This window comes from Dunckerocampus dactyliophorus, chromosome 7, assembly GCF_027744805.1.
Source record: "Dunckerocampus dactyliophorus isolate RoL2022-P2 chromosome 7, RoL_Ddac_1.1, whole genome shotgun sequence".
NCBI classification, from domain to species: domain Eukaryota; kingdom Metazoa; phylum Chordata; class Actinopteri; order Syngnathiformes; family Syngnathidae; genus Dunckerocampus; species Dunckerocampus dactyliophorus.
In genome coordinates, this window is record NC_072825.1 from 3,175,062 (window position 1) to 3,188,685 (window position 13,624).

The 13,624-nt window shown below is 40.7% G+C and overlaps 1 protein-coding gene across 2 annotated transcripts; it reads right to left on the reverse strand.

The window, feature by feature from the left end:
* Nucleotides 1-257: 257 nt before the first annotated feature.
* On the reverse strand, nt 258-13,430 carry LOC129185612 (melanocortin receptor 5-like). 2 transcript variants are annotated; one of them, XM_054782891.1, is made up of 6 exons: nt 13,323-13,430; nt 5,891-5,964; nt 5,420-5,621; nt 4,861-4,967; nt 4,102-4,290; nt 258-2,649 (listed from the first exon to the last, which is right to left on the reverse strand). In XM_054782891.1, the coding sequence occupies exons 3-6, from the start codon at nt 5,561-5,563 to the stop codon at nt 2,079-2,081; spliced, it is 1,011 nt and encodes a 336-aa protein (XP_054638866.1). In that variant the 5' UTR covers nt 5,564-5,621; nt 5,891-5,964; nt 13,323-13,430; the 3' UTR covers nt 258-2,078. The 2 variants fall into 2 exon arrangements, with proteins under 2 accessions (XP_054638866.1, XP_054638867.1); XM_054782892.1 differs by lacking the exon at nt 13,323-13,430 and having other exon boundaries at nt 5,420-8,517.
* Between the last annotated feature and the right edge of the window lie 194 nt (nt 13,431-13,624).

A 13,624-nucleotide genomic window follows, 5' to 3' on the forward strand; every position in this document is an offset into this window, starting at 1 on the left:
CAGAAATATAAATACAAATATATTACAATGAATATATTAAGTTAAGTTTTATTAATTCTATAATATTGTATATTAGTTAGTAAATGAATCGCACTCTTATGTACATACAGTATGAGTAAACATTAACAAAGCTTTTCTAAGTACATAAATAGTAAACTACAAGTAACATGCTGAGCAAACTTAAAACTTAAAGTTTAACAACAAAGAAATTAGTAAAAAAAACAATATTTAAAAATACTTTAAAATAACCAAAAGAATTTAAAATATACTACCATAACGTATATGACTAGTACAATGGTGGTATTTAGATAAGTGCGCAAGTGTACATTGGTAAAGTGGTTTACGTGCCTTGGTTGTCATTATAGTTACCACATGTCACGTTGTCGCAGACCAAAGCACTGCAAAAGAGAATCAAGGTCACAGGTCACCACATCTTACCACAGCTTGTCACCATTTAATGTAATGTAATATATCATTAACAACAGTGATCATTTGTAATATTAATCAATTCACCAAACAGAAGACAAGTAGCGTATGTGTGCAGCTGAAAAATAAGACACATTACTTTTTTATGTCATAATACATTGAATAATACTGTATGTCATTGATGTTTGATTGTGTGGTTTTTGTTTTTGAAGTGTGCAGGAGGAGGGGGTACATGACTTCCAGTCAGATGTGTGAAGGGGTGCACGACTGTGAAGGGTTTGGGCTACACTGCATGAGCAAAATGTGTAATATTATTTGATACCATCTTAAGGTTTCACTACATTTTGGGTCTGACATGCACACTGAATCCACCCTACTGATGGGATCACTTTAATCCAGATTGAAAATACAGATTGTAAAACTGGGCCTTGGAACTGTTTTTTCCAAATCAGAACTAGCGTCTACCTGTTGCGTCTCTTGTTGCACGTGTGTGTGTTTTCTTTTCAAATCAAAATAAACTTGTAACTGTGTCTACTGTATAGTTGTACTTTGTCATTTCCTATGCGGGTTTGAGCACTGCTTATCCACATTTGGTGATCCTGAAAAGTTTCTGTCCGCTGACTTTGGGCAAGAGGTGGGGTACACCCCGGACTAGTTGCCAGACAATGGCATGTTTCTCATAATAGTACCACTTTTTTAAAGTGTTTTTATTCAATATTTCAACTCTGTACTACTAAAATAATATTATTTTTCCTGTTAAAATTAAGAGTTTATGCTTGTAAAACTGCGGCTTTTTAACGTTTTCTCTTAATATTTTGACTTTATTCTTGTAAAATTACTGCTGATTTTTGCTGGGTTTTTTGGGTTTTATTTTTAAATTCTATTTTGAGAATGTGAGACGGGACAAATTAAAAAAACATGCACAAATGGCCCTGGAGCGGCACTTTGGACACCCCCGGATGACTGTATCAGAGTTAGATGAAAAATGACAGAAGTGTACATTTATGTTGAGAGTAGGGATGCTCCGATTTGGTCTACAGCCAATCAGGATGCAGAACACAACGGGCAGGTTCTCCCTTAGCCAATAAGGACTGTTGTGGCTCTATGTTTAGCTGGCTATTGTCTACGGTGGGTTCCTAATATGCTGGTACAAGCACGTAAACACATACTACTAGGTGGAACTCTCACATAGTATATAACACCCTCTACTGGTAGCAGTAGTAAATACACACATAAAACAGAGCACCTATAGATCGATCTAATACACCACAAAGACGCGCGACACAATGCACGGTCATACGCTGTTTACAAAAAACATGCAAAATTGCACACACAAAATGTGCGAAACAGCGAGTCTGTAGAAGGGGAACCGCAATGTAGCGAGGGAACACTGTAAATCAATCTTCGGTTCATGAAGGATGACGAAGAGGAGGAAAATACGCCGACAGGAGCAATATGTTTTAACAAGGATACAAAAACGCTGCAGTACAGCAGAGCGGTGCCAGGGAACATAACTGCATAACTGCCGACAGTCCAACTGTTTTGTGATAATAATAACGATATCATAGCATGATATGATATCGGTCCAGCTCAAAGTACGTATGTATACCATTAGCAATGAAGTTGTACTCGACACATTTCCTCTGCGATGCTCAGCACTCAGCAGTCAGAGCGCAGATGTTGGTGTAGCAGTTCTGCAGGTTGAAACAACACACGATCTCCTTGAAAGTTGTGCGCATCTCCTGACTCCTGAAGGCGTAGATGAGCGGGTCAATGACGGAGTTGCACATGATGAGGATGAGGTAGAGGTTGAAGTGGGACATGAAGCACACGCAGTAGACGTTCCTCGGGCAGGATATCATGAGGATGAGGTGGAGGAAGAAGGGCGCCCAGCAGATGATGAAGATGCCCAGGAGAATGGTGAGGGTGATGGCGCCCTTCATGCTGGTCCGCTGGTGGATGGTGTTGTGGCCGGGCAGGGCGGCGATGCGCTTGACGTGTGATCGCGCCAGCATGAACATGTGGCTGTAAAGGGAGGCCATGATGAGCAGCATGCTGAAGAACATGGCCACCAGGCAGATGATGACCGAGGTGGTGTCCGAGTAGATGATGAAGATGATCCCGCAGCCTGTGCAGAAGGTCCAGATCCCCCCGATGACGCAGCCAGCTCGCCTCACTGTCATGATGTTGTGGTACCTCAGTGCGTAGAAGATGGTGATGTACCTGCAGATCATCATCCCATTGCTCAACAACGTTGAAAACAACAATCTACATTTCAAATATACAGTATAACCTATCGATATCTAACCCTAAACCTAACCCTAACCCTTCACACATAAAACCTATCGATATCTAATCCTAAACCTAACCCTAACCCTTCAAACATACAGTATAACCTATCAATATCTAACCCTAAACCTAAATATTCAAACATATAACCTATCAATATCTAACCCTAAACCTAACCCTAACTCTTCAAACATATAACCTATCAATATCTAACCCTAAACCTAACCCTTCAAACATACAACCTATCGATATCTAACCCTAAACCTAACCCTAACCCTTCACACATAAAACCTATCAATATCTAACCCTAAACCTAACCATTCAAACATATAACCTATCAATATCTAACCCTAAACCTAACCCTTCAAACATATAACCTATCAATATCTAACCCTAAACCTAACCCTTCAAACATATAACCTATCAATATCTAACCCTAAACCTAAACCTAACCCTTCAAACATACAGTATAACCTATCGATATCTAACCCTAAACCTAACACTACCCCTAACCCTGGAAAACAACAATCTAATGTCAAATATATAACCTATCAATATCTGCTTAGGGGGTCTTGGGACAGGGATGGACAACTGCTGTGATGATTCATTCATTCATTCATTCGCTGCGATTGACTGGCCACCAGTCCAGGGTGTACCCCGCCTCACGCCAGAAGTCAGCTGGGATAGGCTCCAGCATACCCCCGAGACCCTAATTAGGATAAGCATAATAGAAAAAAACCCTCACTATACACTTTATACACTTTTCTCAGACAGGCATGAACATTCTCTCACATTGCTCTCTTGTTTAAACACTCTCAAAGTTCACATTTACTGTGAATTTTAATGGTCAACCTAGTAGGTTGGACACAAGAAATGATTAAGTGACTCGTGAGTATTTCACTCCTCTGACCGTGCCTCTTTGTCCTGGCGCCGTCCCGCTGTAGTGTTTTTGTATCCTTGTTAAAACACAGTCCTCCTGTCGTCGTATCTTTCTCACACGGCTAGCTTCTTCTGTTTCTTCTATTGTTTACTGTATTGGCGGTTAGCAAGCAGCTCACATGGTTAGCTAGTTTGGTAGCCATGACCACAGCAGGAGATGGCAAGAAGGAGATTGATTGAAAATGGTCTACAGCCAATTAGGATGCAGAAGACAATGGGCGGTGCAGACAGGAGAGAGAGAATAGAGAGACACTGCCACCTCAAGGGCCAGGCTCGGCCTGTAACAGTGTTCATACGCTGTAAAAAAAAAAAAAAAAAAAAAAAGAACTAAAATTGCCCAAAAAAAAAATCCCCGAAACAGCAAGTCTGTGAAAGGTGAACCGCGATGGCGCGAGGGAACACTGTAGAAGCACTGGAAGTTGAGGATGGAGATACGTGGAAGGTTACCTGTCCACAGCAATGGCCACCAGGCTGCACATGGATGCAACCACGGAGATGCAGATCATGGAGTCAAACACGTTGTCCATGTGTCGGATGAAGTGCTCCTCCACCACGAGCTGTCTGTTGTTGAGCAGGTAAATCACCACCGTTTCCCAGGCGTTGGACACGCTCACTAGCATGTCGGCTACAGCCAAACTGGAAAAGCAACACGAGGAAAACCTTCACTATGCGGTCTTGTTATTGATTGTCATTCCACATGCTGCCATTTGCTTGATTTATTTGATAGATGGACTATTTATGACTAATCTCTGAGCCTGGAACTCATGTCCATTTTCTAAATCCAAGGTGGATGAACACAGAAGCAAACAAAACAGGAAGTTACAACAAAATAAGGGTCTGAAACAGGAAATAAGGCATAGGAAGGGAACAGAAACATGCTGTCACGTGTGCCGACTCACGGATCCTGACATACCTGACACTAAGTCACATTCAATCCACATTTTGCCAAGATTTAGCCTTTTAAAGGCTGTGCTCTTCTACTTCTGATCAGCGGTGTGTGCGTATTATCAGATTTAGTTGAAGAAAGACATACATATAAATGGCACCGATTCGGTGGAATGGCCCACAATTTCATCTGTAATAAATCACGGGCCGATTAAAATGAGCTGCTGGCCACAAATGGCCCCCAGGCTGCACTTTGGGCACCTCTGGTGTCAGCTGTCATAACATCGTGGTGTGTATTTTCGCATGTGTGTGAGTCCTTACCTGCAGATGAAGAAGTACATAGGTGAATGAAGGTTCTTGTTCTTAATGATGGCTGTGATGACCAGGATGTTCTCTAGCAGGGAGATGATCCCCAGAGTCAGAAAGAGCTGAGAGAAAGCAAAGCAGAGTGTGTTGGTTTTTCATACGGGATATGTGTGATGTTTCTGCTTTCCTTTGAAATCGGACCAATGAGGAATTCAGTCAGAATTTATTTGGACTTGTGATGGAACACACGCAGCTCGTCATTTTCTGTCTGTTGTTAGGAGAGACAACATCTCCAAGGCACTTAACATATTGGATTACTTTTTTTTTACAAAATGAAAGACATTAATACCACCCCCACATCACAGGTGTGGACACCCCTGTACTAGATCATGGTGCCAGCCCAATCCTCCCTCTATTTCTCTCTCTCTCTCTCTCTCGCTCTCACACACACACACACACACACACACACATAGAGAATCAGCTGAATGGCGAGGCACGCCAGGTAAGGAGACACCTTGCTGTGGACACATGACCACATGGGTGCCACCACATGGCCGCCCTGACTAGCGCTTACCTCCACGGCAATGTGGGCTTGCTCACAAGCTGCAGGCTTCATGGTGCCGGTCTTGTTTGAGGGCAGGCTGGAGTTGGGGAGGTAAGCCACAGTGACGTTACCCAGGAACACCCCCTCCTGGTAGGACCTGGCAGACACGTTCATCCCTGCCGGGGCTCTGGTCCGCGTCACTGCTGCTTCAGCTCCCAGGCCATTTTATTGGCTGACAGAACAAGTCACACAATGTTGTGTGGAGAATGTGAAATCATAGGAAAGATGGGATTCCTGGGGTGTGAATGGTTTGAATTGGTTGTCAATTGTGGAACTATGCATCCATTTTCAATGGGAAGGGAAAATGTGGAATTCCATAAAATGTGGGAAATTAGACAGCCATTGAGTCCTGAATGAATGGAACATTTTAATGCCAAAGGCAGGATCAGAAGTGCACATAAAGTGCTTTATGCACACTATAAACCTTGCAATCCAACCTACCTTGCATGCAGCAAACCCGTGTGATGCGCTTGTTCCAAAGATGAACAACTACTGATGCAACGGGACTGGCAACCCTGCTGGACAAGGAATTCTTTTAGTCAACTAAAAAAACGTCCAATGATTTGCGACTTAAAATAAAAAAAAAGGCGCACAATCTCACAAAAGTCAGGTTTTTTCAAACATACACTACCGGTCCAAAGTTGTAGAAGAGGAAAAAAACTCAATTTTGAAGTGTTAGGATGGTCTGTCTCTCTTCCATTGTTCCTTGCCAACTGCCAAGGCTTGATCAACCTCCATTTCTGCACAACAGCTTTAAATTGTTAACCCATTTTGTGGTCCCTGAAACAGTATCATTCTGAAATACACATTATTTTTCACTTTTGGCTAACCTTGCCTTTTTTTAACCTCTGCCACTTCACCGCTTACCTTTGTACCACTCAAGCTATTAGCTGGACTTGAACCACTTAAATTTCAATAAATGAATGGACAAATTGGGCTGTTCTTAAACTTTTGAGCAGTAGTGTAAATTAATGAATAAATGATGCTGTTTCCTGGTTGGATATGGCTTATTATTCATTAAAAGGTATGCATATTTAAGCAAGTTGTACATATTTTTTTGCCTAAATAAAGCATTTTCAAGCATAAAAATGGCTTAATGAAATACAGTACAAAAACAATCAAATACAAGTTGTGAATGTAGTATTCTGCATTGATCACTAGGTGTCAGTAATTGTTCATTGAGACAAGCACCAGACTTGATCGCCAGAACAACAGGTTTTTATTGCAGGTTTGAATGATCTCACAGCAGGCACAATAATAACATCATAATAATAATTAGGGTTGCACGATCTTCGGACTGTTCATTATAGGGCCGATTATGAATTATGACATCATGCAGATAAATCCATCCATCAGTCCTTTTTCCTGCACTTAACCGGGTCGCGGGGCCAGCAGTCTCAGGAGGGAATCCCAGACTTTCCGGTCCCCGGCCACCTCCTCCAGTTCCACCAGGAGGACACCAAGGCGTTCCCAGACCAGCTGTGAGACATAATCCCTTCATGGTGTCGTAGGTCTGCGCTGGGGCCTTATCCCTGCTGGGCATGCCAGGAACACCTCACCTCCGGGAGGCATCCGGACCAGATGCCCGAGACACCTCAAATGGCTCCTCTTGATGCAAAGGAGCAGCGGCTCTACTCTCGGTAAATTGAGAGCTTTGACTTCCGGCACGGCTCTGCCTTCACCACGACGGTCCGGTACAGCGACCGCATAACTGCAGACGCTGCGCCGATCCGCCTATTGACCTCACGCCGGGCCCCACGGGTGAAGGCCCGACCACCGGGCGCTTGCCTGCGAGCCCCTTCAGGGTGAGGCCCCGATATCCCAAGTCCGGGCGAGTTGCGGTCCCTCGTCTTGTGTTTTTCATAAGGTCTTCTAAATCACTCTTGGTCTGGCCCGTCACCTACGACCTGTTTGCCTTGGGAGACCCTTCCAGGGGCATGTAGCCCCAAACAACATAGCTGCTAGGATCACTCGGGCACACAAACTCCTCCACCACGATGAGGTGGTGATTCAGGGAGAATGATAAATCTGATGACATAAAAAATAGCTCAGATAATAAAGATTTGCAGTATCGGCCACCGCTACGAAATGTTTCATTTGTTCAATCAAGCAGACAAAAAGTGTGTTTTTAAGCCCAACCTCATTCTATCTTATAGCTTATATAAGCGTACTTATTTAATGAGCCTTACAAAAATGATGATTTGGCTTCTGCTCGCAGTGATCCTGTGGTGTACTTCTGAATGGCAGATTCAAACTTCTGGTCTTTTGACACGCTCCTGCACAAGATGCGCTTTTGTTCTGCAGATAGCTGGGAAGGGAAGCGTGCTCCTTAAAGGACACGGCGGATGGGAAAAGAAAGTGGCAAGTGTCCACATGCTCATCTCAGCTGATGGGAGGGAAGGAGTTGTTTCACCTTCCCTGCAGGCAACCACCAACTCATGACTTGCTGATCATGCAGGAATGTCAGGTGACACACTTTTTATAACCCCCCCCCACCCCAAATAGACAACAACAAAGATGACTTATTTATACTGCTGATTTTTCCATTTTTTGGGGGGGTTTATTTTAGTTTTCTTCATAAATAGTATTTTTAAAATGTGCCGCTGGCCTGTAAAAAAAACAGCCTGCAGTAATCCCTTATTTATGGCGGTTCATTGGTTCCAGACCCGACTGTGATAACCCCCCCTCCACCCCAAATAGACAACAGCAAAGATGAATTATTTATACCGTTATTTATACCGTTTTTCCACATTCTGTTTGAAGGCGAGCACCCCCTACAGGACACCGTAACTTAGTATTTACACCAGGGGTGTCCAAACATTTTCCCAGCGAGGGCCACAATGTGAACAATGAAAGGATGCAACTTTGTCACTTTGATATTTTGTGAATATGCTAAAAAGTTCTACATATTTCATCTCAGCTTTGTCATATACTGTAGGTGGAAAAGCACATCATTAACGTCGACTTCACATGCAACATTACCACTTAAAAAAATACAAAAATTTAATTCTATGCTATTAAAATGACATTATTTTTCCTCATAATATTACTTTTTTTCTCGTTAAAATCCAACATTTTTCTGTCTTGATATTTTGGCTTTATGCTCATAAAATTACAGCTGTTTTTTTATTTCTGCCCCCCCCCACCCCCTCCACCCCACTATTTCAACTTTCTTCTCATAATATTATGACTTTATTCCTATAATGTTATGAATTTTTGCCCAAACACATTTTCCAAAAATGAAAACTTTAATTTGTTTTGTTTGTTTCTCATAACCATTCTGACTTAAAAAAAGAACATATTCTTTCTTGAATATTTCAAATATATGATATTAAAATGACATTATTTTTCCTCATAATATTCTGAGTTTATTCTTGTACAATTGCAGCTTTTTCTTGTTTCAATACACTGGGGTTTTTAACATTTTGACTTTATTGTCGTAAAAGTACAGCTGTTTTTTTTTTTTATTTTGTTGGTTTTGTTTTTAATTTTTCCAACTATTTTAACATTGTTATTATAAATTTTCTTCTTGTAATATTCTGACTTTATTCCCATAATATTTGACCTTATTTTTATAATATTATAACTTATTCCCCAACCAAAATTTCTAAAAATGACTATTTTATTTTGTTTTGTTTGCTACTAAAATGACGTTCTTTTCCCTCACAATATCACATTATTTTCATAAAATTACAACTTTTTTCTCTGAATATTTTGACTTTATTCTTGTAAAATTGCTGCTGATTTTAAAATTTTTGCTGCTGTTGTTTTTTTTAGTTTTCTTCATTAATTATATTTTAGAATGGGCCGCTGGCCTGTAAAAAAACCCCAGCCTGATCTACAGTAATCCCTCGTTTATGGCGGTTCATTGGTTCCAGACCCGACTGTGATAAGTGAATTTCCACAAAGCAAGATTCCTTATTTACAAATTTTATTTAACATTAGAGCCCTCTAGACATGAAATAACACCCCTATACTCACCTTTACACTCCTATTACCCAATATAGTAGACATAATAAGAGAAAATAAGATATATGAGACATAGAAAACCTGTTTACCAACTTCTAAATACGCTTTTTAACATTTTTAGAGCCCTCTAGACATGAAATAACACCACTATAGTCACCTTTACACTCCTATTAGCCAACATAGTAGAAATAATAAGATAAAATAAGATATATAAGACATAGAAAACCTTTTTACCACCTTGTAAATACACTTTTTAACGTGATTAGAGCCTTCTAGACATGAAAGGAGATATCTGGGTATTTTCTTCAAACATTCAATATTTCAACATTATCTCTTCTCAGTATGACTCCAGTCCGGTAATGTTGGTAATGTTCCATTTTATGCGTAAATCCCGTGTGTGCCAATAAAAATGGAGCCGCAGGCCGCAAACGGCTGTGACACGGTACATCTGTAGCGCACCAGCTGAGAAACCAGAAGCACAGATTATGATAAGTGGATTCCATAATAAAAAGATAACAAAATAAATCAACATATTGTTGAGCATCATATGGGCAGTGCCTTCTTCCTTTGCTTTCCACATGCCACATGCCGCTAAGACAAGAAGTAATACAACTATAGAAGAATAGAACTGCAATAAAATTAAGCAATGCTTCAGTAGAATAAACACAAAACTCAAAGAAATCTGCACTATGGCATCTCAGTCAGGATCCATCACGGATATTTGGAAAAGGCAATGTGACAATCACCAGTTAGACGCAAAACAGACAATTACACACATTTCAGTGCAGGGAGCAGAGTTTCTAGATGTTTCCACTCAAACAAAACTTCAGCATCATATCTGTGAGAATAAGCTACAGCCTTTAATTCTAATAATTTAACAAAAAAAACTAAAAAATAAACAACAACAGCAGCAAAAAAGGAAAACTCAGCAGTCATTTTACAAGAATAAAGTCAGAGAAAAAACTTGTAATCTAACAAGAAAATAAATCTTCATTTTATCATAATAACAATGTTATTATCAGGATAGATTTTAATAGCAAACAAAGCAAAATAAAGTTGTCATTTCTGGAAAATTAGGTTGGGGAAAAGTTTTTAATATTATGGGAATAAAGTCATAATATTACGAGAAGACCATTTACAAGAAGAAAGCTGACATGATTGGAAAAAAAACTCCAAAAAACCCAGCAGAAATGGCAGCAACAGCTAGAATATTAAGAGAAAAACAATGCATTTTACGAGAATAAAGTGGTAATATTATGAGGACAAATAATGTCATTTTGGTAGTGTGGAGTTGAAATATTAAAGAAAAAATATGTTTTTTAGTCTTAACATGAAAAACAACACAAAAAAATAAAGCTGCAATTCTTGGAAAATTAGGTTAGGGAAAAAGTTCTAATAATTATGAAAAAAAAGTCAAAATATTATGGGAATAAAGTCAAGGAGTGAACTTGTCGTACTTAAGATGTTCTAACATTGTTTTTGTTCTTGTTGAATATTTTCATCTGGTATTCTTTCCTACACACCTGCCTGACATTTTGTATGCCCAGCAATTCCTCGTTTATGCCGCTTCATTGCTTCCACACCCACCATTAAATGGCAATAGTTATAAATGGAGAATTTTCATATATGGAGCGTAGAAAACCTATTTACCACATTCTAAATATGCCTTTTAACATCATTAGAGCCCTCTAGGCATGAAATAACACCCCTATAGTCACCTTTACACTCCTATTAGCCAATATAGCAGACATAATAAGAGAGAATAAGAAATAAAACCTGTTTTATTTAGTGTATTTTCAAGGTGGTAAACCATAATAAGAGAAAATAAGACAAATAAAACCTGTTTACCACCTTCTAAATACGGGTTTAAACATTACTAGAGCCCTCTAGAGATGAAATAACACCCCTATAGTCACCTTTACACTTCTATTATCCAATATAGCAGACATAACAAGAGGCCAAGAATACGTAAATGTTGCTTAAATTAAAAACAATGGATGGCCTGCAAGGAAAAGTGGAAGTTTTAAAGAAGCAAAATGAGGAAAAAGATAACATTATATCACAAATGACTCGCAGAGAGGATGATTTGGAGCACTCGACACGCATGAGCGACGTGACTGTGACTGGGCTTCACTGGTCTTACGTCTTATGGACTTCAGCAACATAGAGACATGCATGCCAATGCAAGGCAGGAAGCACACCACCACCCCTGCCATCATCAAGGAGGTGGCATTGCTGAGGCAGAGGAGCAAGCTGAAAGAAACAAACGCTAACATCCATGAGCATCTGACAAAACCCAATGCTGACATCGCCAAGAAAGCACGCCACTTAAGGAAGCAGGGAAATATTACAGGCACTTGGAGCGCCAACTGCAAAACCTACATCGGGTTAAATGGAGGACCGGAGGAAGCTAAAGTAGCCTAATTGTTGTCAAAGACATCAAAGAACGGGACAAATACTGAAGATGACAGCACGTGGACGTCAAGGAAATGAAAGACATGCTAAATACTGCCGTCATTTTAACCCCTCTCTGCAGCTTCATTTGTTTTGACACCATCCTTTCGTACAGGAAGTGGGAAAAAGTGTAAATGACAAATGTCGAAAAGTGAAGCATTGTGAGTGTCAACAAGTAAAAGTTATAGTGTGAATGAATGATCAGTAACAGACATGGGGGAGGCATGGGACGACATGGAGTTGTAGGACGTCCCCATCAGCTGTTTAGTACATCAACAGTGACTTACTTAAATGACCCCGCAACTAAGCGGAACTACGTTCCTTGTCACGGAAATCTGACCAGAACCGGACTCACGGGACCAATCGGAGAGGGGGGGGGTAAGTCACTGTTGATGCACTACACTGCTGAAGGTGGTCATACAACTTCATGTCAAAAAAATCCCCACTGTCCCTTTACGGCCTGTTATTAGTCAAAAGATGTGCATATTTGGTTTCATTGATATTGAACATGCAGACATGTTTCCATTGAAATGCTTCATGTTACAAGTCTTCTCTTTAGTCAACCTCAAAACTTCGATCATTTATGGATTTATTTTCTGCGATGGAGTGAAGCTGCGAAATTGGAATTGTGAAGTGGCGAGGGGTTGTAGTTGCTGCTCCTGTACACCTGAGTCTCTATTACTTAGATGTACCGTACGCTCATTTATTTCATAGTCTTCATGGAAGGTAGATAGACACTTTCATATCTGTTGAGCACGTGAGGGCATTCAGATCAACAATACTATCTGCCCTAATGGCTCGACGGGACAGGGAAAAAAGATAGACAGACAGACAGACGGACGGACGGACGGACGGACGGACGGACGGACGGACGGATGGATGGATAGATAGATAGATAGATAGATAGATAGATAGATAGATAGATAATAAATAGAAAATAGAATAAGAATGAATAAATAAATACGTAACAGATCACATCTATGTCAATAATACATAATAAATACGGCTTAGGAGGTTAGGGTTAGGAGGTTTAGGTTAGGAGGGTTAGGGTTAGGTTTAGGGTTATGGTTAGTAGGTTAGGGTTAGTGTTAAAGGGTTATGGTTAAGGGTTAGGAGGGTTAGGAGGGTTATGGATGAAGTCTTCTTCTGTAGTGAGTTCCACATTGTGAAGGCAATGAACCAGTCATCATCATCATCATCATCATCAGTGAGTATATTATCCATTCTATCCGTCCAGTCGTCATTTTTGCATAAAGTCATCCGTCATCAATGGCTCGCTTAATGATTTGCTTTGGAGGTTTCAAGAAAAGCGTTTTAGCAGTTTGGGAAAAGAACATTAAGAAGTGACACCTGGAAGCTAAGTGGTCGGTTTTGACGAGGGGCGTCAACAGGAAAGCCTGTAGACGGACGGAGCGCAGTACGGGTAGCTACGGAAGAAGAACTCACTCACCTCTCGCAGGAGCCCGGACTCAAATCCTCAGTGGTTTGGTGGATGACTGGATGAGGGACGTCACACTCGTGGCGTTACCAGTCACAGTCAGGATGCTCCGCTCACACGCTTCCACAGAGACAGACTGGAGAGGGCGGGGGATTGCACCAGAGAGCTCGTGTGTGCGTCAGGGAGTTGGTGACAGAGGTTATGAATGTCATTTATTCATAGCGGGCATCCACACTCCAAGCTTTATGAAATATATTTACACTTTAAAATCAGGGCTTCTCAAATGGTCTCAACCTGGAACCCACATTTTCCTA